Source organism: Coregonus lavaretus, assembly GCF_964263955.1.
Source record: "Coregonus lavaretus genome assembly, chromosome: 21".
Classification (NCBI taxonomy): Eukaryota; Metazoa; Chordata; class Actinopteri; order Salmoniformes; family Salmonidae; genus Coregonus; species Coregonus lavaretus.
Window position 1 is genome coordinate 20,985,121 of NC_140008.1, and position 24,013 is coordinate 21,009,133.

The 24,013-nt window shown below is 45.7% G+C and overlaps 1 protein-coding gene across 1 annotated transcript; it reads left to right on the forward strand.

Moving 5' to 3' along the window:
- The first annotated feature begins 1,988 nt into the window (after nucleotides 1-1,988).
- Nucleotides 1,989-13,008, forward strand: LOC311149248 (tetratricopeptide repeat protein 14-like). Its single transcript, XM_084186339.1, has 13 exons — nucleotides 1,989-2,127; nucleotides 2,335-2,520; nucleotides 2,647-2,771; nucleotides 2,850-3,049; nucleotides 3,145-3,229; nucleotides 3,345-3,474; nucleotides 3,569-3,724; nucleotides 3,840-3,911; nucleotides 10,193-10,312; nucleotides 10,501-10,623; nucleotides 10,727-10,844; nucleotides 11,386-11,492; nucleotides 11,674-13,008. Exons 2-13 carry the CDS (start codon nucleotides 2,387-2,389, stop codon nucleotides 12,566-12,568), a joined length of 2,265 nt encoding a protein of 754 aa, XP_084042465.1. The 5' UTR covers nucleotides 1,989-2,127; nucleotides 2,335-2,386; the 3' UTR covers nucleotides 12,569-13,008.
- The last annotated feature ends 11,005 nt before the right edge of the window (nucleotides 13,009-24,013 follow it).

Consider the following 24,013-nt stretch of genomic DNA (forward strand, 5'->3'; position numbering starts at 1 on the left):
CCATGGTGGAGGTGGGGTTATTATATGGGCAGGCATAAGCTACGGACAACAAACACAATTGCATTTTATTGATGGCAATTTGAATGCACAGAGATACTGTGACGAGATCCTGAGGCCCATTGTCGTGCCGTTCATCCACCGCCATCACCTCATGTTTCAGCACGATAATGCACAGCCCCATGACGGAAGGATCTGTACACAATTCCTGGAAGCTGAAAATGTCCCAGTTCTTCCATGGCCTGCATATCCACCAGACATGTCAACCAATGACCATGTTTGGGATGCTCTGGATCGACGTGTACAACAGCGTGTTTCAATTCCCGCCAATATCCAGCAACTTTGCACAGCCGTTGAAGAGGAGTGGGACAACATTCCACAGGCCACAATAATTAGCCTGATCAACACTATGCGAAGGAGATGTGTCGCAATACATGAGGCAAATGGTCACACCAGGTACTAACTGGTTTTCTGATTCACGCCCCTACCCTTTTTTTTTTTAAAGGTATCTGTGACCAACAGATGCATATTTGTATTGCCAGTCATTTCTTCTTTTTTGTCATCTTATTGTCAGTCATAAAATCCATAGATTAAGGCCTAATGCATTTATTTCAATTGACTGATTTCCTTATATGAACTGTAGCTCAGTAAAATCTTTAAAATTGTTGCATGTTCCGTTTATATTTTTGTTCAGTATAATATGATTACCTACCTTGATACGGAGTAGTGTGTATTAGAACTGGATATGTTGGAGCAGTGGTTGTTGAGGCTGGAGTTGTTAGGATTTGGGTTGGCGATGACGACACTATGGTTTGAATTGATGTTGCTGTGGTTGGTGATGAAGTTAAAGTGATTGGCGATGGTGTTGCTATGGTTACGTATGATGTTTCTGTGGTTGCTGATGATGTTGCCATAAATGATGATGACTTTGTCATGGTTACTGATTATGTTTCTATAGTTGGTGATGATGTTGCTGTGGTGGGTGATGATGTTGCCATGGTTGGTAATGTTGCTGCGGTAGTTGACAATGTTACAATAGTTACCGATGATGCTTCCGTAGTTGGTGATGTTGTTGCCGTGATGGGCAATGATGTTTCTGCGGTTGGTGATGATGTTGTCATGGTTACGGATGATGTTGCCATGGTTACCGATGTTGTTTCCGTAGTTGGTGATGATGTTGCCATGGTGGGCGATGATATTTCCGTGGTTGGTGATGATGTTGCCGTGGTTGGTGATGTTGTTGCCGTGATGGGCAATGATGTTTCTGCGGTTGGTGATGATGTTGTCATGGTTGCAGGTGATGTTGCCATGGTTACCGATGGTGTTTCCGTAGCTGGTGATGATGTTGCCGTGAATGATGATGACTTTGCAATGGTTACTGATGATGCTGCCATGGTTACCAATTACGTTGCAATGGTCACCGATGATGTTTCAGTATTGATATGAGTTACCTTGTTCGAGAGAGATTTACATGGTTAATAAAACGCCACGCCAGGGTAAGCATACATGAAACACAGCCCTTTTTTAAGTGTTTCTAAAATCCCCTATGGGAAAAATGAATGGTGGAGAAACGATTGGAACCATTTCCTTGTTTTACTGCTGGGTTTTATGGGTTTTCTGACACCTCCACTGTGGGGCTCTATTCACTCATACAGTATAGATAGGCTAACCAGTGTAGATTTTCTTCGTTACTTGGGGCTCTATTCACCCATACAGTGTAGATAGGCTAACCAGTGTAGATTTTCTTCGTTACCTGTTGTGTTACATACAGGAAACCCCAACCAAAACTATTTATAGAACATTTTGCTATGGATAAAAGAGGCTCTCATCAAGACGATGCAACTGTCTACTGAATGTTTTGTTTGACTGGAAGGACAGGATAAATCCAGAACTATCAACAAAATGGTGTTTACAAAATATGTCTATGGCACCCCTATGAATTAAAAAAGGTTCCTAGTAGGGTTTTGTTTCTCTTGGGACAAATAAACTGTAACACACAAAATTGAAGTTCCGGACGCTCGAGACATAAAATGCTTCCACAGACGCTTCTGTCAGATAGCTAACGGACAGCTAGCTACTAGCTATGTGAATAATTCGTGTAAATGTTTTGTACAAATCTGCAACGGCACGGTAAGCTGTTTTTTGTCCGCGGTACAGGGCAGCAGCAACTAACGTTAGCTAGCTAATTAGCGCCAGAGCCATATATTTACAGCTGGCTAGCTATGTTGCTCTCGTGGCGTTGGGCTGGTTGGCTGCGTTGAATTTAATTGTATTTGTGATTCTTCTTCGCTAGCTACTAGTTAGATATTATGCTAACATATTGTTGTTCTGTTACAGGATGTTATGCATACTAGCTAACCAGGCTAAATTCTGATGCCAATAACTGAAAATGGATAGAGATTTACTAAGGCAGACTTTGTCTCACCATGGACAAAGCCTGTTTACCCATCTCAAATGTGAACAAAGTGAAAATCCAGATTTCAAAGCTATTGAACCTGACTTGTCCAAGGCCAGCTACCAAAGGTAATTTAAATGGACAATACATACAGTATTGAATCCAAATGTAGGCTACTGGAACACCTACACCAACACTGTCAACTGCAAATTTCCAGACAGGTGCACTGATAATGTTAAAACTATAATCTACAGGAAATATGGAGGGGAGGACAATGCGGTAGTGGAGCAATTTGTTGCTAGAAAAGCTGACATCCTATTTGCACCGTCATGGAAGTCTAGTGCACCTATGGATGATGTGTTAGAGGAGGAAGGAGAAGGTAACGGTTACTGTGAAATTTAGAGGTAAACCAACATATTGTCTTGAGTGTGGACTAATGACTGTATCCTTTTCCTAGAGCCCTACGCCATCATGCCCCCTCTGGAGCAGTTTATGGAGGTGTCGTTTGAGGAACGGAGGAATCTGTTGTACAGGGACATTGAGCGAGGGGACATCGTGATAGGCAGGATCAACTCCATCAGGGAATTTGGCTTCTTTGTAACACTGATCTGCATGGGAGGTGGACTAGAGCGAGACATAGAGGATCTGGAGCTCACGGTAGAGGTTGTGGCTTCGGCCTGGTGGTCAGTGTTCTCTATTGAAGAAATGGGAGTAAGTGGTAACCTCTTTCTCTGCTTTCTTTCTCTCCTCAGGCCCTGTGTCCCCTTAGAGATGTACCTTCCAATGGCAATCATGATGATCCACTATCATACTATCAGATTAACGATTTGATAAGAGGTGAATGCACATTGCACACTAAATAATTTTGTGTTCATTTAAATAACTTATCACAAAACTGCATTATGAACATAAGTCAACGAACTGACCCATATACCATGGGCTGTGCTCTTAGCTGGAGTGAAGGACATTGACCGATACCATGAGAAGATAACCATTTCACTTCAGCCCTCCTCCCTCGCCCCAAATCTGATGAACCTAAAGCTTGGAGTTTTTAGTAGAGATGATCTGCCACTTCAATACAGGTAAGACCGATGTATTCTAGTTGGCAGAAAAATAGGTATGCTAGAACTTAGGCTAAATCTTTGCTCATTGTGTTGTTTTCATTGTTTTACCCAGTCGCAGTGTGAGGGTTGCAAACGACCACACTGAAACCTATGAGAGGGTTTTAGAGGGTACTCTTGGCTACTCTAACCCATCTAACGTGGAATATCTCCTGGGGAAGATTGGGGTCAGTGACACACAGCCTCCCTCCCTCATGAGAGGGCTACAGAGGTGAGAAGACAAACTTGTTGTTTTGCCATTCTTCAGCAGACACGCTTGCCAGAAATGGATATCCGTAGCCCCATTTTATCAGCACTTGACTGTATGTTGGGACTCTTCTTTACAGCAAACATTTCCTTGAGGAGGACTTTGCCAAAACTATCCGAAAGAAGCAGTCTGCATCCTGGGCCCTTAAATGGTATTCCTGACATTTTAACTATTTTTGCATGTTGGTGCCAGAGGGGATGGCTGCCGTTTTATGGGTTCTTAACCAGCCGTGCTATTTTGTTTGTCAGCCGTGCTATTTTGTTAGTTTTTTCCCCATTGTTTGTAACTTATTTTGTACATGATGTTGCTGCTACCGTCTCTTGTGACCGAAAAGAGCTTCTGGACATCAGAACAGCGATTACTCACCTTGAACTCGACAAATAATTTGTATTTAATGAGTAGGACGAGAGGGATTGGCTCTAGACACCCGACAGGGCCCTCAACCCTGTCATTCACAGTAGAAAGAGACAAAGATATCGTGGAAGGAGATCGGGGTGCCTTGTAATGAGCCGGCGACGAGTGGCTAATCTGCCTTTGCCATCGGTACTATTGGCCAATGTACAATCGCTTGATAATAAAGTGGACGAACTAAAAGCACGTATATCCTACCAAAGGGACATTAAAAACTGTAATATCTTATGTTTCACCGAGTCGTGGCTGAACGACGACATGAATAACATACAGCTGGCGGGTTATACACTGTATCGGCAGGATAGAACAGCAGCCTCTGGTAAGACAAGGGGTGGCGGTCTATGTATATTTGTAACAGCTGGTGAGCGATATCTAAGGAAGTCTCGAGGTTTTGCTCGCCTGAGATAGTGTGGTCTACAGCTTATCATGAGATCCTCTATCTACCAAGAGTTTTCATCTATATTCTTCGTAGTTGTCTATTTACAACCACAAACTGATGCTGGCACTAAGACCGCACTCAATAAGCTCTATACGGCCATAAGCAAACAGGAAAACGCTCATCCAGAGGCGGCACTCCTAGTGGCCGGGGACTTTAATGCAGGGAAACTTACAGTATCTCACAAAAGTGAGTACACCCCTCACATTTTTGTAAATATTTGAGTATATCTTTTCATGTGACAACACTGAAGAAATTACACTTTGCTACAATGTAAAGTAGTGAGTGTACAGCTTGTATAACAGTGTCCCCTCAAAATAACTCAACACACAGCCATTAATGTCTATACCGCTGGCAACAAAAGTGAGTACACCCCTAAGTGAAAATGTCCAAATTGGGCCCAAAGTGTCAATATTTTGTGTGGCCGCCACCATTTTCCAGCACTGCCTTAACCCTCTTGGGCATGGAGTTCACCAGAGCTTCACAGGTTGCCACTGGAGTCCTCTTCCACTCCTCCATGACGACATCACGGAGCTGGTGGATGTTAGAGACCTTGCACTCCTCCACCTTCCGTTTGAGGATGCCCCACAGATGCTCAATAGGGTTTAGGTCTGGAGACATGCTTGGCCAGTCCATCACCTTTACCCTCAGCTTCTTTAGCAAGGCAGTGGTGGTCTTGGAGGTGTGTTTGGGGTCGTTATCATGTTGGAATACTGCCCTGCGGCCCAGTCTCCGAAGGGAGGGGATCATGCTCTGCTTCAGTATGTCACAGTACATGTTGGCATTCATGGTTCCCTCAATGAACTGTAGCTCCCCAGTGTCGGAAGCACTCATGCAGCCCCAGACTATGACACTCCCACCACCATGCTTGACTGTAGGCAAGACACACTTGTCTTTGTACTCCTCACCTGGTTGCCGCCACACACGCTTGACACCATCTGAATCAAATACGTTTATCTTGGTCTCATCAGACCACAGGACATGGTTCCAGTAATCCATGTCCATAGTCTGCTTGTCTTCAGCAAACTGTTTGCGGGCTTTCTTGTGCATCATCTTTAGAAGAGGCTTCCTTCTGGCACGGCAGCCATGCAGACCAATTTGATGCGGCGTATGGTCTGAGCATTGCTGCAGGCTGACCCCCCCCCCCCACCCCTTCAACCTCTGCAGCAATGCTGACAGCACTCATACATCTATTTCCCAAAGACAATCTCTGGATATGACGCTGAGCACGTGCACTCATCTTCTTTGGTCGACCATGGCGAGGCCTGTTCTGAGTGGAACCTGTCTTGTTAAACCGCTGTATGGTCTTGGCCACCATGCTGCAGCTCAGTTTCAGGGTCTTGGCAATCTTATAGCCCAGGCAATCTTTATGTAGAGCAACAATTCTTTTTTCAGATCCTCAGAGTTCTTTGCCATGAGGTGCCATGTTGAACTTCCAGTGACCAGTGTGAGAGCGACGACACCAGATTTAACACACCTGCTCCCCATTCACACCTGAGACCTTGTAACACTAACGAGTCACATAACACCAGGGACGGAAAATGGCTAAATGGGCCCAATTTTGACATTTTCTCTTAGGGGTGTACTCACTTTTGTTGCCAGCGGTTTAGACATTAATGGCTGTGTGAGTTATTTTGAGGGGACAGCAAATGTACACTGTTATACAAGCTGTACACTCACTACTTTACATTGTAGCAAAGTGTCATTTCTTCAGTGTTGTCACATGAAAAGATATACTCAAATATTTACAAAAATGTGAGGGGTGTACTCACTTTTGTGAGATACTGTAAATCCGTTTTACCTAATTTCTACCAGCATGTTAAATGTGCAACCAGAGGGAAAAAAACTCTAGACCACCTTTACTCCGCATACAAAGCTCTCCCTCGCCCTCCATTTGGCAAATTTGACAATAATTCTATCCTCCTGATTCCTGCTTACAAGCAAAAACTAAAGCAGGAAGCACCAGTGACTCGTCAATAAAAAAGTGGTCAGATGAAGCAGATGCTAAGCTACAGGACTGTTTTGCTAGCACAGACTGGAATATGTTCCAGGATTCTTCCGATGGCATTGAGGAGTACACCACATCAGTCACTGGCTTCATCAATAAGTGCATCGATGACGTCATCCCCACAGTGACTGTACGTACATACCCCAACCAGAAGCCATGGATTACAGGCAACATCCGCACTGATCTAAAGGGCAGAGCTGCCGCTTTCAAAGAGCGTAACTCTAACCCGGAAGCTTATAAGAAATCCTGCTATGCCCTCCGATGAACCATCAAACAGGCAAAGCGTCAATACAGGACTAAGATCGAATCGTACTACACTGGCTCCGACGCTCGTCGGATGTGGCAGGGCTTGCAAACTATTACAGACTACAAAGGGAAGCACAGCCGCGACAGTGCCCAGTGACACGAGCCTACCAGATGAGCTAAATTACTTCTATGCTCGCTTCGAGGCAAGTAACACTGAAACATGCATGACAGCATCAGCTGTTCCGGACGACTGTGTGATCACGCTCTCCGTAGCCGATGTGAGTAAGACCTTTTAAACAGGTCAACATTCACAAGGCCGCAGTGCTCGACGGATTACCAGGACGTGTACTCCGACCATGCGCTGACCAACTGGCAAGTGTCTTCACTGACATTTCCAACCTCTCCCTGTCTGAGTCTGTAATACCAACATGTTTCAAGCAGACCACCATAGTCCCTGGGCCCAAGAACACTAAGGTAACCTGCCTAAATGATTACCGACCCGTAGCAGTCACCTCTGTAGTTATGAAGTCCTTTGAAAGGCTGGTCATGGCTCACATCAACACCATTATCCCAGAAACCCTAGACCCACCACAATTTGCATACCGCCCCAACATATCCACATATTACGCAATCTCTATTGCGCTCCACACTGCCCTTTCACACCTGGATAAGACTAATCACTAAGCTAAGGACCCTGGGACTAAACACCTCACTCTGCAACTGGATCCTGGACTTCCTGACGGGCCGGCTCCAGGTGGTAAGGGTAGGTAACAACACATCCGCCATGCTGATCCTCAACACTGGGGCCCCTCGGGTGCGTGCTCAGTCCCCTCCTGTACTTCCTGTTCACTCATGACTGCATGGCCAGGTACGACTCCAACACCATCATTAAGTTTGCCGACGACACAACAGTGGTTGGCCTGATCACCGACAACGACGAGACAGCCTATAGGGAGGAGGTCAGAGACCTGGCCGTGTGGTGCCAGGACAACAACCTCTCCCTCAATGTGATCAAGACAAAGGAGATGATTGTGGACTACAGGAAAAAAAAGAGTACTGAGCACGCCCCAATTCTCATCGACAGGGCTGTAGTGCAGCAGGTTGAGCGCGTCAAGTTTCTTGGTGTCCACATCACCAACAAACTAACATGGTCCAAACACACCAAGACAGTTAAGAGGGCACGACAAAACCTATTCCCCCTTAGGAGACTGAAAAGATTTGGCATGGGTCCTCAGATCCTCAAAAGGTTCTACAGCTGCACCATCGAGAGCATCCTGACTGGTTGCATCACTGCCTGGTATGGCAACTGCTCATCCTCCGACCGCAAGGCACTACAGAGGGTAGTGCGTACGGCCCAGTACATCACTGGGGCCAAGCTTCCTGCCATCCAGGACCTCTATACCAGGCAGTGTCAGAAGGCCCTAAAAATGGTCAGACTCCATCCACCCTAGTCATAGACTGTTCTCTCTGCTGCCCCACGGCAAGCGGTACTGGAGCGCCAAGTATAGGTCCAAAAGGCTTCTAAACCGCTTCTACCCCCAAGCCATAAGACTCCTGAACATCTAATAAATAGCTACCCAGACTATTTGCATTGCCCCCCCCCCCCCCTTCTCTTTTACGCTGCTGCTACTCTCTGTTAATTATCTATGCATAGTCACTTTAATAACTCTACCTACATGTACACTAACGTTCAAAAGTTTGGGGTCACTTAGAAATGTCCTTGTTTTCCATGAAAACATGCATGAAATGAGTTTGAATAGGAAATGTAGTCATTGACAAGGTTAGAAATAATTATTTTTGTGTCCTTCAAACTTTGCTTTCGTCAAAGAATCCTCCATTTGCAGCAATTACAGCCTTGCAGACCTTTGGCATTCTAGTTGTCAATTTGTTGAGGTCATCTGAAGAGATTTCACCCCATGCTTCCTGAAGCACCTCCCACAAGTTGGGTTGGCTTGATGGGCACTTCTTACGTACCATACGGTCAAGCTGCTCCCACAACAGCTCAATAGGGTTGAGATCCGGTGACTGTGCTGGCCACTCCATTATAGACCAAATACCAGCTGACTGCTTCTTCCCTAAATAGTTCTTGCCCAGTTTGGAGCTGTGCTTTGGGTCATTGTCCTGTTGTAGGAGGAAATTGACTCCAATCAAGAGCCGTCCACAGGGTATGGCATGGCGTTGCAAAATGGAGTGATAGCCTTCCTTCTTCAAGATCCCTTTTACCCTGTACAAATCTCCCACTTTACCACCACCAAAGAACCCCCAGACCATCACATTGCCTCCACCACGCTTGACAGATGGCATCAAGCACTCCTCCAGCATCTTTTCATTTGGTCTGCGTCTCACAAATGTTCTTCTTTGTGATCCGAACACCTCAAACTTCGATTTGTCTGTCCATAACACGTTGTTTCTCCCAATCTTCCTCTGTCCAGTGTCTGTGTTCTTTTGCCCATCTTAATCTTTTATTTTTATTGGCCAGTCTGAGATATGGCTTTTTCTTTGCAACTCTGCCTAGAAGGTCAGCATCCCAGAGTCACCTCTTCACTGTTGACGTTGAGACTGGTGTTTTGGGGGTACTATTTAATGAAGCTGCCAATTTGAGGACCTGTGAGGTGTCTGTTTCTCAAGCTAGAGACACTAATGTATTTGTCCTCTTGCTCAGTTGTGCACCGGGGCCTCCCACTCCTCTTTCTATTCTGGTTAGAGGCAGTTTGCGCTGTTCTGTGAAGGGAGTAGTACACAGCGTTGTACGAGATCTTCAGTTTCTTGGCAATTTCACGCATGGAATAGCCTTCAGAAGAAAGTTATTTGTTTCTGGCCATTTTGAGCCTGTAATCGAACCCACAATAGCCATTTACAACATTAACAATGTCTACCCTGTATTTCTGATCAATTTGATGTTATTTTAATGGACAAAGAAATTGCTTATCTTTCGAAAACAAGGACATTTTTTGAACGGTAGTGTACATATTACCTCAATTACCTCGACTAACCGGTGCCCCCGCACATTGACTCGGTATCGGTACCCCCTGTATATAGCCTTGCTATTGTTATTTTACTGCTGCTCTTGAGTTATTTGTTACTTCTGCTTTTTTTGTTGTTGTTGTAGGTATTCTTTCTTAAACTGCGTTGTTGGTTAAGGGCTTGTAAGTAAGCATTTCACTGTGAGGTCTACACCTGTTGTATTCGGCGCATGTGACAAATAAGATTTGATGTTGACATTTGGAGAAAATGCAGCAGCATGTCACTAAATCTGTGCTAGCCTAATGTTTACAGAATTAATGAACTGCTCCTGATCTTTCTTTGTTTTGTCAAAATGTCTGCGCTACAGTGTAAGGGTTGGTGTGGACCACTTCAAATCTGGCCGCCATGTCGAAGCAATGAATGAATATAACAAGGCCTTAGAGATCGACACTAATAATGTGGAAGCACTTGTGGCACGTGGTGCACTGTGAGTAGCCATCTTATTTTATTGATAATGTGGTCGATTATTAACAGTTTAATAGTCAGCACTCCCAGCCACTCTGCTAGGTATTTCTGTTGACCACAGGTTTTTGAAACGGGATGTTGTTGAATTGTCGCATAAAATGTAGTTGTGGTCCTACAGCTAATATAAACTTGCCATTTGATATTTCCCAGGTATGCTAACAAAGGGAGTTTGCTGAAGGCAATAACTGACTTTGAGCTGGCATTGGAAAGCTGCCCAACCCACAGAAATGCAAAGAAATACCTATGCCAAACCCTGGTTGAGCGAGGTGGCCAGTAAGTAGGAATGTTTCCCTACTTCCTGCATTATCCTGTGTGCGCTGAAGTGATTTCTAAGAGACAACCCTTCCTCTGAAAAAAACTTTTTTAATTCTGTTAGACTGGAGGAGGAAGAAAAGCTAGTCACAGCTGAAGGCCTTTACAGAAAAGCCCTGACCTTAGACGACTCCTTCCAGGATGCCAAGGAAGCATTGCAAAAAATAGAGCTGCTTATCCAGGTGAGCTGGAACATTCCATGGGAATGCCAACTATTCCTCATATGACTGATCATTGAACATTGTGAACTATGAACATTTTGGGGAAAAGGGCCAGTGAAAATGTCAGTTCTGTGTCGTTTGTGTGTTTGGAGTAACACACAGGGACCTTGTAATACTGATTTAAGTGTTTTGTGTGCTTCTCTGATCTGGGATCCTGCCCTTTGACTCTACCCAACTGCCTTGATTGTCGCTTGTCTATTGGGGGAACAAACAACCTTACAACTGGAATGAAAATGGTTGCTACGCTGGACCTGGTCTCAATGCGGTAAATGTAAACCCTTTTTGTCCACCTGGAAAAATTTACATTTTGTTCTCTGCTTGTAATTGTGAATTCTGGATCATGCTATGGTTAACATGTCTGTGTATATGCCATTTTCCCATTGTCCTTATCCATTCAAATTAATTGATGGAATGCTTTTCACATTCCTGGTTTCCTCCCTTATACTTTTCTAATCTCTTGAAAACGGGTAAAATTTTACTGTGAAAATGGACTGCTTTAAAGAAATCCCTCAAACTGAGAGAAGAGGCAGCTGCAAAGGAAGTGGAAAAAGCTAAGAACGTGGAGACAAGTGCAGAAAAATTGCGTAAGATCTTAAAAGAAGAAAAAAGGTACATCCCATACCAATCTGTCAGAAAGGTAACCTGGTAAACTGTCAACTCCATCGGTTGTCTTATAAAACAAAATACATACACGTAATTTAATTTGCCGAAATATTATAATTCATCATTTAAGTTGATCACCTATTTCATATGTAGCTACATAGTTTCAGTCTGCTATAACTCCCTCTAGAATGAAAAAGAAACGGAAGAGATCCTCCTCATCAACGTCATCTTCCTCCTCTTCTTCCGACCGATCCTCCTCGGGTCGCAGGAAGTCAAAGAAAAAGAATCGTAAACACAGACGGTCATCTCGAGGGAAGAAACACCAGCAGAGGGTTTCATCCAGGGACAACAGGAGTGTGGCTGATGAAGAGGAGGAGTGGTACCCTGCCCCGCCCAACACCTCCGCCTCCTTCCTGGATCAGAAATCTAGCGTCGTCAGGCCGTTTGAGGGGCCAGAGAGGACTGAAGAGTACAGTCAGCCCCGCAGCAAGGGCAGGAACCACTCGTACCACTCTTTATCATCAGTGTCCACTGACGCTCCGGACAACAGCAGGTTTGAAGATGACCCTTTTGACACCTCTCCTCAGCGAGCTGAGGGCAGCAAGGGAAAAGGTGTCTGTGGTGAGAAGACCAGTGATGGAGATGTGAATGAGAGGGAGAGGGAAGGCTCCAGGGGCCAGAGGAAGAGCCAGGGCCAGGAGCTTCAAAGTGGCCCACAAGACGTTCCCAGCTCATTGGGGAAAGTCAAACACAGAAGAATGTCCTCCTCATCTGCCGGCTCAGAGCATTCCCGCAAATCTGACCAGTACGCCAACGACCTCCCATCACAGTCCCACATATCCACTTCCAGGCGATCAGATAGTGGGAAGTATGGTAGCACCGAGCGAGGTGATAAGAAAGGGCTGAATAGGGGCACCCGAAGGTCTGATGGAGATTACAGGTCTTCCACTGACACCACTCGGAATGGTAATGGATCATCCGCAGAAGGAAATCAGAAAAAAGAGCTGCCAACTAATCTCCTAGATCTCTTCAGCCAGATAGCCCAGTTTGAGAAGGAGAAATGTGTCAAGCCGAAAAAGTGAATTCAGCTTTTCCAAGTTGCTTTTATCTTATGTCATAAAAACGATAAACTAATGTTGGACAAAGTTCTAGTGACCAAAGCTGTCATAATTTAGCGTTGGCAATATCAAACTACTGCCTTAATATTATGAGATTACATTTTCTATGAAAGGACATGTTGTTTTTTTATGTGGCAGAAAGCAAATGAAATACCAGTTAAGATGTCAGCTTTTGGCTTGCAGCTTGGAAATGTATTTCCTTTGAATAATTGTATATTTTCCTCTCAGTACAATGAACTCTGTATTACCAAGTACCATCAGGAAACTCATAAATCAGATCTATTGAGAAAGAAATGTGCCATTATTTTCTATTTGCTGGTAGTAGATTGGAAGATGTCATTTAATGACTGAAATGTCACATTTCCATGTGTGTATCTTTTTCAATAAATCTCCTATGAGCTTTGCCCAAAATGTCCAAGCCTGATTTGTTTGGTTTAAGCATCAACGTGGTTATTTTGTGTTAGTCCAACTTAGTATCAGAAGTTTGCTTATAACATTTTGTGCTATGGCTAATGCTCTTCAAGATACTGTTGTATTAGCCTTGTCTGGATCTCTTACTGTTAAATTTCTTCTCTCACTTCAGTGTTGAGATATTGAACTTAAACCCAATGGCTGCTTGGTAAGCTATTTTATGTCAAATTGCATGATTTAATAACTAGACACAGCATCCTTGCAAAGAGCACAACTTTAATGCAAACAGCCAAAGTGGGTTATTTACAGCTTAATTTAAATGTCTTCCTCCATCATACTGCACATCAGTTAAATGTTTTTAGTTCATCTTGTTACAAGTGATTACTCACTAATTCACAGGCACAGCTATTTAGTCTGTCAAATCTGTCACTCTTAAATGCTTTAGTATGTCTTAATAAACTGGTCCCTTTAACACTAATCACGTTATCCACTGTTTACTCTGAGGTGTTAAAAAAAAATTAAAAATAATAATCTATGCTGGGTGGACTTCTCTTTTATTCCAATAGGGTGCACTCCTTTGATCAGAATAACATATTACGTGTATGCAGGGTCCTGGCAGTTGCCCACACCTATTTTCTCCCCAATCCCATTGTGTTAAATGTCATAACCTTTTATCTCACATTACTATTTTCCAGTGGTGTAAAGTACTTAAGTAAAAATACTTTAAAGTACTACTTAAGTAGTTTTTTGGGGTACAGTGAGGGGAAAAAGTATTTGATCCCCTGCTGATTTTGTACATTTGCCCACTGACAAAGAAATGATCAGTCTATAATTTTATTGGTAGGTTTATTTGAACAGTGAGAGACAGAATAACAACAACAAAATCCAGAAAAACGCATGTTATAAATTGATTTGCATTTTAATGAGGGAAATAAGTATTTGACCCCCTCTCAATCAGAAAGATTTCTGGCTCCCAGGTGTCTTTTATACAGGTAATGAGCTGAGATTAGGAGCACACTCTTAAAGGGAGTGCTCCTAATCTCAGTTTGTTACCTGTATAAAAGACACCTGTCCACAGAAGCAATCAATCAATCAGATTCCAAACTCTCCACCATGGCCAAGACCAAAGAGCTCTCCAAGGATGTCAGGGACAAGATTGTAGACCTACACAAGGCTGGAATGGGCTACAAGACCATCGCCAAGCAGCTTGGTGAGAAGGTGACAACAGTAGGTGTGATTATTCGCAAATGGAAGAAACACAAAATAACTGTCAATCTCCCTCGGCCTGGGGCTCCATGCAAGATCTCACCTCGTGGAGTTGCAATGATCATGAGAACGGTGAGGAATCAGCCCAGAACTTCATGGGAGGATATTGTCAATGATCTCAAGGCAGCTGGGACCATAGTCACCAACAAAACAATTGGTAACACACTACGCTGTGAAGGATTGAAATCCTGCAGTGCCCGCAAGGTCCCCCTGCTCAAGAAAGCACATATACATGCCTGTCTGAAATTTGCCAATGAACATCTGAATGATTCAGAGGAGAACTGGGTGAAAGTGTTGTGGTCAGATGCGACCAAAATCGAGGTCTTTGGCATCAACTCAACTCGCCGTGTTTGGAGGAGGAGGAATGCTGCCTATGACCCCAAGAACATCATCCCCACCGTCAAACATGGAGGTGGAAACATTATGCTTTGGGGGTGTTTTTCTGTTAAGGGGACAGGACAACTTCACTGCATCAAAGGGACAATGGACGGGGCCATGTACTGTCAAATCTTGGGTGAGAACCTCCTTCCCTCAGCCAGGGCATTGAAAATGGGTCGTGGATGGGTATTCCAGCATGACGATGACCCGAAACACACGGCCAAGGCAACAAAGGAGTGGCTCAAGAAGAAGCACATTAAGGTCATGGAGTGTCCTAGCCAGTCTCCAGACCTTAATCCCATAGAAAATCTGTGGAGGGAGCTGAAAGTTGGAGTTGCCAAACGTCAGCCTCGAAACCTTAATGACTTGGAGAAGATCTGCAAAGAGGAGTGGGACAAAATCCCTCCTGAGATGTGTGCAAACCTGGTGGCCAACTACAAGAAACGTCTGACCTCTGTGATTGCCAACAAGGGTTTTGCCACCAAGTACTAAGTCATGTTTTGCAGAGGGGTAAAATACTTATTTCCCTCATTAAAATGCAAATCAATTTATAACATTTTTGACATGTGTTTTTCTGGATTTTTTTGTTGTTGTTCTGTCTCTCACTGTTCAAATAAACCTACCATTAAAATTATAGACTGATAATTTCTTTGTCAGTGGGAAAACGTACAAAATCAGCAGGGGATCAAATACTTTTTTCCCTCACTGTATCTGTACTTTACTATTTTATGTTTGACTACTTTTACTTCACTACATTCCTAAAGAAGATAATGTACTTTTTACTCCATACATTTTCCCTGACACCCAAAAGTACTATATTATATTATATTTTGAATGCTTAACAGGACAAGAAAATTGTCAAATTCACGCACTTATCAAGAGAACATCCCTGCTCATCCCTACTGCCTCTGATTTGGCGGGCTCACAAACACAAATGCTTCATTTGTAACTTATGTCTGAGTGTTGGAGTGTGCCCCTGACTATCCGCAAATTTAAAAAAGAAAATTGTGCCGTCTGGTTTGGCTAATATAAGGAATTTGAAATTATTTATACTTTTGATACTTAAGTATATTTTTTAAATTACTTTTACTTTTGATACCTAAGTATATTGAAAATCAAATACTTTTAAACTTTTACTCAACTTTTTCTTGGTGACTTTTACTTGAGTCATTTTCTGTTAAGGTGTCTTTACTTTTACTCAAGTATGACAATTGGTTACTTTTTCCACCACTGCTATTTTCATGTTTTTACCTGATGATTGTATGAAATACAGATGTAATATAACCTAGTGCCGAGTGCAACTGGAAACATGCATTTTTTATACTTTCCACTGGAGGGCAGTACAACACTAACTCTGCATGCAGGTTTTTTGAAGTACTGTATGGCCAATTATGATGGTGAAAGAACAAAATTATTTTGGCATTGTTTTTCCTCTCCTCCACAGTTCAATTGCATCAATCTTAACTTCACATTCACACTTGTCTAATCCTAATATCAAAAATAGATTGAAAATGATTATTTTATGAGAGGTGTCTTCTAGTTATGACAAAATGTATGTATTCTCCACAATCAATCAGAGAACGCAATAAATATTTTAAGCACTTCATTCATTCACCTTTCTTTGAAAACACTGGGTTTCATAGGCTACATTTACACAGGTAGCCCAATTCAAAATGTTTGCCCAATTAGGGGCAAAAGACCAACGAGTGAAACATATTGGAATTGGGCTGTCTGTAAACGCAGCCTTAGGGGTCTAATAAGTAATAGTCAGCAGTAACCTTGATTGCACGCTTCAGAAACTCACATCCTCTCTACATGGTCCCACAATAGCAATATTGCCTATTTAAGAAAGAGGTAGGGGTAGAAAGCATATTGTGAGGTGTGGGCATTGTGCCAATCAATGGGCTATGTTCAAATTAAAATGAAATTTCACCTAGCGCTCCATTGGTCCAGTCTCAGTGGAGGGAAGGTAAAAGCATGTCTCTCTATGGGCACTTTAGATGCTGGAGATTTGCATGCATGGCAGTGAACTCTGCCTGGTTCATCTCTCTGAAAAACTCACAAAGGCCTTTTCATTGCATCACGCCAGTGTGAACACATTCACTGGCTCTCTGCTAATGTAGGGCCACAGTCCATGGTGGTCATGTATTGCCCCCACCACTCTCCAAACGTGTACTGCTCTGCACAGCTGAGGAGCAAAGGTCACCTCTTGTCTTGCATCAACTGACAACAACTAGCAAACATTTTTGGGCTAATTAGTTTGATAGACAGACGGGTGACGTTTCTTCATTTGGCGTGCTTATATTTTGAATTAATCGTTCCTTTCAGGTCATTTGATTTACTAAGCATTTTTCTCTGTTTCCCTTGGGAATAAACAGGTTAAGCCTTTTTGTCTGAAGGACCTTAAGTCCTTGGATGAGTCTCAGGGATGGCACGAGGCTCTGGCTTAAGGGCAGGCCTGACTGCGTTTGATGAAACTGCAGATTTTTGCATTTGAGTCATTCATTCCGTTTCTTTGACTCATAGATGGAAGAACGAGTGTTCCTTTTCAAAAGGGGGATTCTATTTCTATGAAGTCATTCTTTCATGGGGCAATCAGACAGTTGAGCATGCAGAGATGAGACGTTTTAAATTAATGTCAGAAAAAAATATGTATTTCCATTTAAAAAAAGTATTACATTGAATTCTTAGAGCATGGCAATATGGTGGTTTGAAAATGAAACGTAAATGGAAGTGTTAACTTTAAGTTCTTGGATAATTACAAATGTATAACTTTTCAACCCCAGCATATCAACCTCAGGCAGGTGTTCAAGCAAACCAACACTGCAACAGCCCTACCACTGCATAGGCCTTTAACTAGTCCTGTGTAGCTCAGTTGGTAGAGCATGGCGTTTGCAACGCCAGGGTTGTGGGTTCGATTCCTCACTAACTGTAAGTTGCTCTGGATAAGAGTGTCTGCTAAATGACTAAAATGTCAAATGTAACTATGTATCCAAAGGAAATGTACAGCTTGTACCACCCAAGGCTAACTTGAGTTGATCTTTTTTTTCTAATAGAAAAATATTTCAATGGAATTCTTGTAAAAGCACTCTGAATCTGCCCTCATTCCAACACTTATTATTTCCCTAACAAGTTGTTGTTTTCCTCACAGCACAGCTACAAGCATTCCAGGTTCCCTTTTAGATTGGTATTTTTCAACCATTTTAGGTTTTGCTATTGTCTCCTGCAAAAGCTGGGGACAGGTTGTACATCAAAAGGAAATATGAATCCAGCGACAAATACAGTTGAAGTCGGAAGTTTACATACACTTAGGTTGGAGTCATTAAAACTTGTTTTTCAACCACTCCACAAATTTCTTGTTAACAATCTATAGTTTTGCTGTCACGGTTTCGGCCGAGGCTGCCTCTCTTCCTTGCTCGGGCAGGCTTCGGCGGTCGTCGTCTCCGGAGTACTAGCTGCCACCGTTGTATGTTTCGATGTTCGTTTGGTTTTGTCTTGATGTTGTACACCTGTTATCGTTTAGCGTTCATTATTGTCCTATAAGTTCTCGTTGTGTTTGTCATGTGTTGTGTGTGATTGAACTTGCTGTCGTGTATGTCTGTGCTTCGTTCTCTCCTCTGTGTTGGAGAGGTTCTCGCACGTGTTTGTGCGTTATTGTTATTTTGTTTGATTTTACGCCTGTGTGCGTAATCGCTCGTATCCAAGCTCTTTTGACTCGTTTTAAGTTTTGGTTCACTAAAGTCTATTGGACTAAGTTCCTGCGTCCTGCGCTTGATTCCTGCGCCACACCTTCACAGCACACCTTCTGACAGAATCACACACCGAAGATGGAATCAGCAGGAGCCGCAGCAGCACCTGAGTCTCTGGAGGAGCGGGTCCGCGAGCAGAACGACCAGATCCTTCGTATCGGGACCGCCCTTCAGGACGTGATCAACACGCTTCAACGCTGGGAGACCAGAGGGACACCCACACCTCCACCTTCCGTGCCATCACCATCGGCCAGTCAGCCCATACAAGCTCCGGAACCCAGGGGAATTCGGCTCTCGCTCCCGAGGGCATATGATGGGACTGCTGCCGGGTGTCAGGGCTTCCTTCTACAGGTGGAGCTATACCTGGCCACCGTACACCCGGCGCCCTCGGGACACGAGAGCTTGTCCGCCCTCATCTCCTGTCTCACCGGCAAGGCGTTGGAATGGGCCAACGCCGAGTGGAGGAGAATAGACGCCTCCACTATCACCTACTCAGAGTTCTCCCGCCGCTTCAGGGCTGTGTTTGACCATCCACCTGAGGGGAAAGCGGCGGGGGAGCGTCTATTCTACCTCCGGCAGGGGAGGAGGAGCGCCCAGGAGTTCGCTTTAGAATTCCGAACTCTAGTGGCGGATGCAGGGTGGAATGAGCGGGCCCTCATCGATCACTACCGCTGTAGTCTACGAGAGGACGTCCGTCGGGAGCTGGCCTGCAGGGATACCAGCCTCACTTTCTATCAGTTAGTGGACATGTCCATCAGGCTGGACACCCTGCTGGCTACCCGCGGATGTTCCGAGGGGGGTCCGTCCATTCCATCCTCCAGCACCTCCGAGCCGAGCCCTATGGAGCTCGGGGGTGCTGGCGCTAGAGAGAGGAGGGGTCGGAGCACGAGGGGGGCCGTCCCCTGCACCAACTGTGGCCGTGGAGGACACACCGCGGCTAGGTGCTCCTAGGGGAGAAGACGACAGGCTCCGCACTGGGGAGTCCTTCCAGGTGAGTAGGCGCCCCACTTACCCAGAGCTCTCTGTTGCGCACTTCTGTATACCTGTGCGATTTCCACAGGTTGCACCTCATTCCCAGCATAAGGCGCTAGTAGATTCAGGCGCGGCTGGGAATTTTGTTGATAGTAAATTTTGTTTAGAATTAGGAATTCCCCTGCTTCCTGTTGAGGTCCCATTCCCCGTTCATGCCCTAGATAGCCGTCCGTTGGGATCGGGCTTGATCAGGGAAGTCACAGCACCACTTAGGATGTGTACGCAGGGGGGTCATGAGGAGATTATCCAGCTATATCTGATCGACTCTCCTGCGTATCTGGTGGTGCTGGGAATGCCCTGGTTGAGTATCCATAATCCATCTATTTCGTAGCAGGAGAGGGCTCTGATGGAGTGGTCTGCCCAGTGTGTGGGGCGATGTTTAGGTGTTTCCGTGGGGGCTACCTCGGTGGAGAGTCCAAACCAGGTGCCCGCATTGCACATTCCCCCCGAGTATGAGGATTTGGCTATTGTGTTCAGTAAGTCGAGGGCGACGCAGTTACCTCCTCATAGGCAGGGAGATTGTGCGATAGACCTCCAGGCAGGAGCTGCGCTCCCACGGAGCCATGTGTATCCTCTGTCTCAAGAGGAGAAGAGAGCTATGGAGACTTACATAGACGAATCTCTGAGACAAGGATACATACGGCCATCCACTTCCCCTGCGTCCTCGAGTTTCTTTTTTGTGAAGAAGAAGGATGGAGGGTTACGCCCGTGCATTGATTACCATAGTCTCAATCAGATCACGGTGAAGTACAGTTATCCACTTCCTCTGATTGCGACCATGACGGAGTCATTGCACGGGGTGTGTTTTTTCACAAAATTAGATCTCAGGAGCGCTTAGAACTTGGTACGCATTAGAGAGGGCGATGAATGGAAGACAGCGTTTAGTACCACCTCGGGTCATTACGAGTATCTTGTCATGCAATACGGGTTGATGAACGCTCCTTCAGTTTTCCAATCATTCGTGGATGAGATCTTCAGGGACATGCAGGGGCAGGGGGTGGTCGTGTACATAGATGACATTCTTGTGTACTCGTCTACCTGAGTCGAGCATGTAGCCCTGGTGCGCCGAGTGTTGAGGAGGCTGTTGGAGCACGACCTGTATGTCAAGGCAGAGACATTTCTGTTTTTCCAGGAGTCGATCTCCTTTTTGGGTTATCAGTTGTCTGCGTCAGGGGTGAAGATGGAAGTTGACCGGGTGTCAGCCGTGCGTAATTGGCAGACTCCAACCACTGTTAAAGAGGTGCAGCAGTTTTTGGGGTTTGCAAATTACTACTGGAGGTTTATCCGGGGTTTTGGACAGGTGGCAGCTCCCATAACGTCTCTTTTGAAGGGGGGTCCGGTGCGTTTGCAGTGGTCAGCCGAGGCGGACAGGGCTTTTGGGAGACTGAAGGACCTGTTTACTTCGGCTCCGGTGCTGGCGCATCCGGATCCCGCTTTACCATTTCAGGTAGAGGTGGACGCGTCAGAGGCCGGTATAGGGGCCGTGCTTTCGCAACGGTCCGGCACGCCACCTAAACTCCGCCCCTGTGCCTTTTATTCCAAAAAGCTCAGTCCGGCGGAGCGAAATTATGACGTAGGGGACAGGGAGCTGTTAGCCGTGGTACAGGCCCTAAAGGTGTGGAGGCATTGGCTTGAGGGGGCTCAACACCCTTTTCTCATTTTGACTGACCACCGTAACCTGGAGTACATCCGGGCAGCTAGGAGACTGAACCCTCGCCAGGCGCGGTGGAACATGTTTTTGGCCCGGTTCGTATTTAAGATCATGTACATCCCTGGGTCACAGAACGGTAAGGCAGACGCACTGTCTCGGCGGTATGACACGGAGGAGATGTCCGTGGAGCCCACTCCCATACTGCCAGAGTCTTGTCTGGTGGCACCGGTAGTGTGGGAGGTCGATGCTGAAATCAAGCGGGCGTTGCGCACCGACCCTAGTCCTCCTCAATGCCCGGAGGGTCGGACGTACGTCCCGCTCGAGGTTCGGGATCGATTGATATATTGGGCTCACACGTCACCCTCCTCTGGACATCCTGGTATTGGCCGGACAGTGCACTGCCTTAGTGCTAAGTACTGGTGGCCCACGTTAGCCAGGGATGTGAGGGTTTATGTCTCCTCCTGCTCAGTGTGCGCCCAGTGTAAGGCGCCTAGACATCTGCCTAGGGGTAAGATACAACCCCTGCCCGTTCCACAACGACCATGGTCTCACCTCTCGGTGGACTTCGTCACTGACCTTCCCCCCTTGCAGGGGAATACTACTATACTGGTCGTTGTGGACCGGTTCTCTAAGGCCTGTCGTTTGCTCCCTATGCCGGGCCTTCCTACTGCCCTACAGACCGCCAAAGCTCTATTCACCCACGTTTTCCGGCACTACGGGGTACCCGAGGATATTGTGTCTGATCGAGGTCCCCAGTTCACCTCCAGAGTCTGGAGAGCATTTATGGAGCGTTTGGGGGTCTCGGTGAGCCTTACCTCGGGTTACCATCCAGAGAGTAATGGGCAGGTGGAACGTGTGAACCAGGATGTGGGTAGGTTTCTTAGATCATACTGCCAGGGCCGGCCGGAGGAGTGGGCACGGTATGTTCCCTGGGCAGAAATGGCCCAGAATTCCCTACGCCACTCCTCAACTAACCTAACCCCTTTCCAATGTGTGTTAGGTTACCAGCCGGTTCTGGCACCATGGCAGCAGAGCCAGATCGAGGCTCCTGCGGTGGATGAGTGGGTGCGGCGCTCGGAGCAGACGTGGAACGCTGCACACGTCCACCTGCAGCGGGCCATCCGTCGTCAGAAGTTGAGCGCCGATCTCCACCGCAGTGAGGGGCCGGTGTACGCACCTGGTGATCGAGTCTGGCTCTCTACCAGAAACCTACCCCTCCGCCTGCCCTGTCGGAAGCTGGGTCGGCGGTTTGTGGGGCCGTTTAAAGTCCTGAGAAGATTGAACGAGGTGTGTTACAGATTACAACTGCCTATTGACTATCGTATTAACCCCTCGTTCCATGTGTCTCTTCTCAGGCCGGTGGTAGCTGGTCCACTCCAGGAAGATGAGATCAGAGAGACTCCTCCGCCCCCATTGGACATCGAGGGGGCACCGGCGTACACCGTGCGGTCCATCTTGGATTCGAGACGTCAGATGGGGGGTCTCCAATATCTCGTGGAGTGGGAGGGGTACGGCCCGGAGGAACGGTGCTGGGTGCCGAGGAGAGACATTTTGGACCCGTCTCTCCTGACAGAATTCCACCGTAGTCACCCGACGCGCCCTGCTCCGCGTCCTCCTGGTCGTCCCCGAGGCCGGGGTCGGCTGGAGCCGCGCGTCAAGGGGGGGGGGTACTGTCACGGTTTCGGCCGAGGCTGCCTCTCTTCCTTGCTCGGGCAGGCTTCGGCGGTCGTCGTCTCCGGAGTACTAGCTGCCACCGTTGTATGTTTCGATGTTCGTTTGGTTTTGTCTTGATGTTGTACACCTGTTATCGTTTAGCGTTCATTATTGTCCTATAAGTTCTCGTTGTGTTTGTCATGCGTTGTGTGTGATTGAACTTGCTGTCGTGTATGTCTGTGCTTCGTTCTCTCCTCTGTGTTGGAGAGGTTCTCGCACGTTTTTGTGCGTTATTGTTATTTTGTTTAATTTTACGCCTGTGTGCGTAATCGCTCGTATCCAAGCTCTTTTGACTCGTTTTGAGTTTTGGTTCACTAAAGTCTATTGGACTAAGTTCCTGCGTCCTGCGCTTGATTCCTGCACCACACCTTCACAGCACACCTTCTGACATTTGCCAAGTCGGTTGGGACATCTACTTTATGCATGACACAAGTCATTTTTCCAACAATTGTTTACAGACAGATTATTTCACTTATAATTCACTGTATCACAATTCCAGTGGGTCAGAAGTTTACATGCACTAAGTTGACTGTGCCTTTAAGCAGCTTGGAAAATTCCAGAAAATGATGTCATGGCTTTAGAAGCTTCTGACAGGCTAATTGACATCATTTGAGTCAATTGGAGGTGTATCTGTGGATGTATTTCAAGGCCTACCTTCAAACTCAGTGCCTCTGCTTGACATCATGGGAAAATCAAAAGAAATCAGCCAAAGAATTGTAGGCCTCCACAGGTCTGGTTCATCCTTGGGAGCAATTTCCAAACGCCTGAAGGTACCACGTTCATCTGTACAAACAATAGTAAGCAAGTATAAACACCATGGGACCACGTAGTCGTCATACCGCTCAGGAAGGAGACGCGTTATGACTTTTGGTGCGAAAAGTGCAAATCAATCCCAGAACAACAGCAAAGGACCTTGTGAAGATGCTGGAGGAAACAGTACAAAAGTCCACAGTAAAACGAGTCCGATATCGACATAACCTGAAAGGCTGCTCAGCAAGGAAGAAGCCACTGCTCCAAAACTGCCATAAAAAAGCCAGACTACGGTTTGCAACTGCACATGGGGACAAAGATCTTACTTTTTGGAGAAATGTCCTCTGGTCTGATGAAACAAAAATAGAACTGTTTGGCCATAATGACCATCGTTATGTTTGGAGGAAAAAGGGGGCGGCTTGCAAGCCGAAGAACACCATCCCAACCGTGAAGCACAGG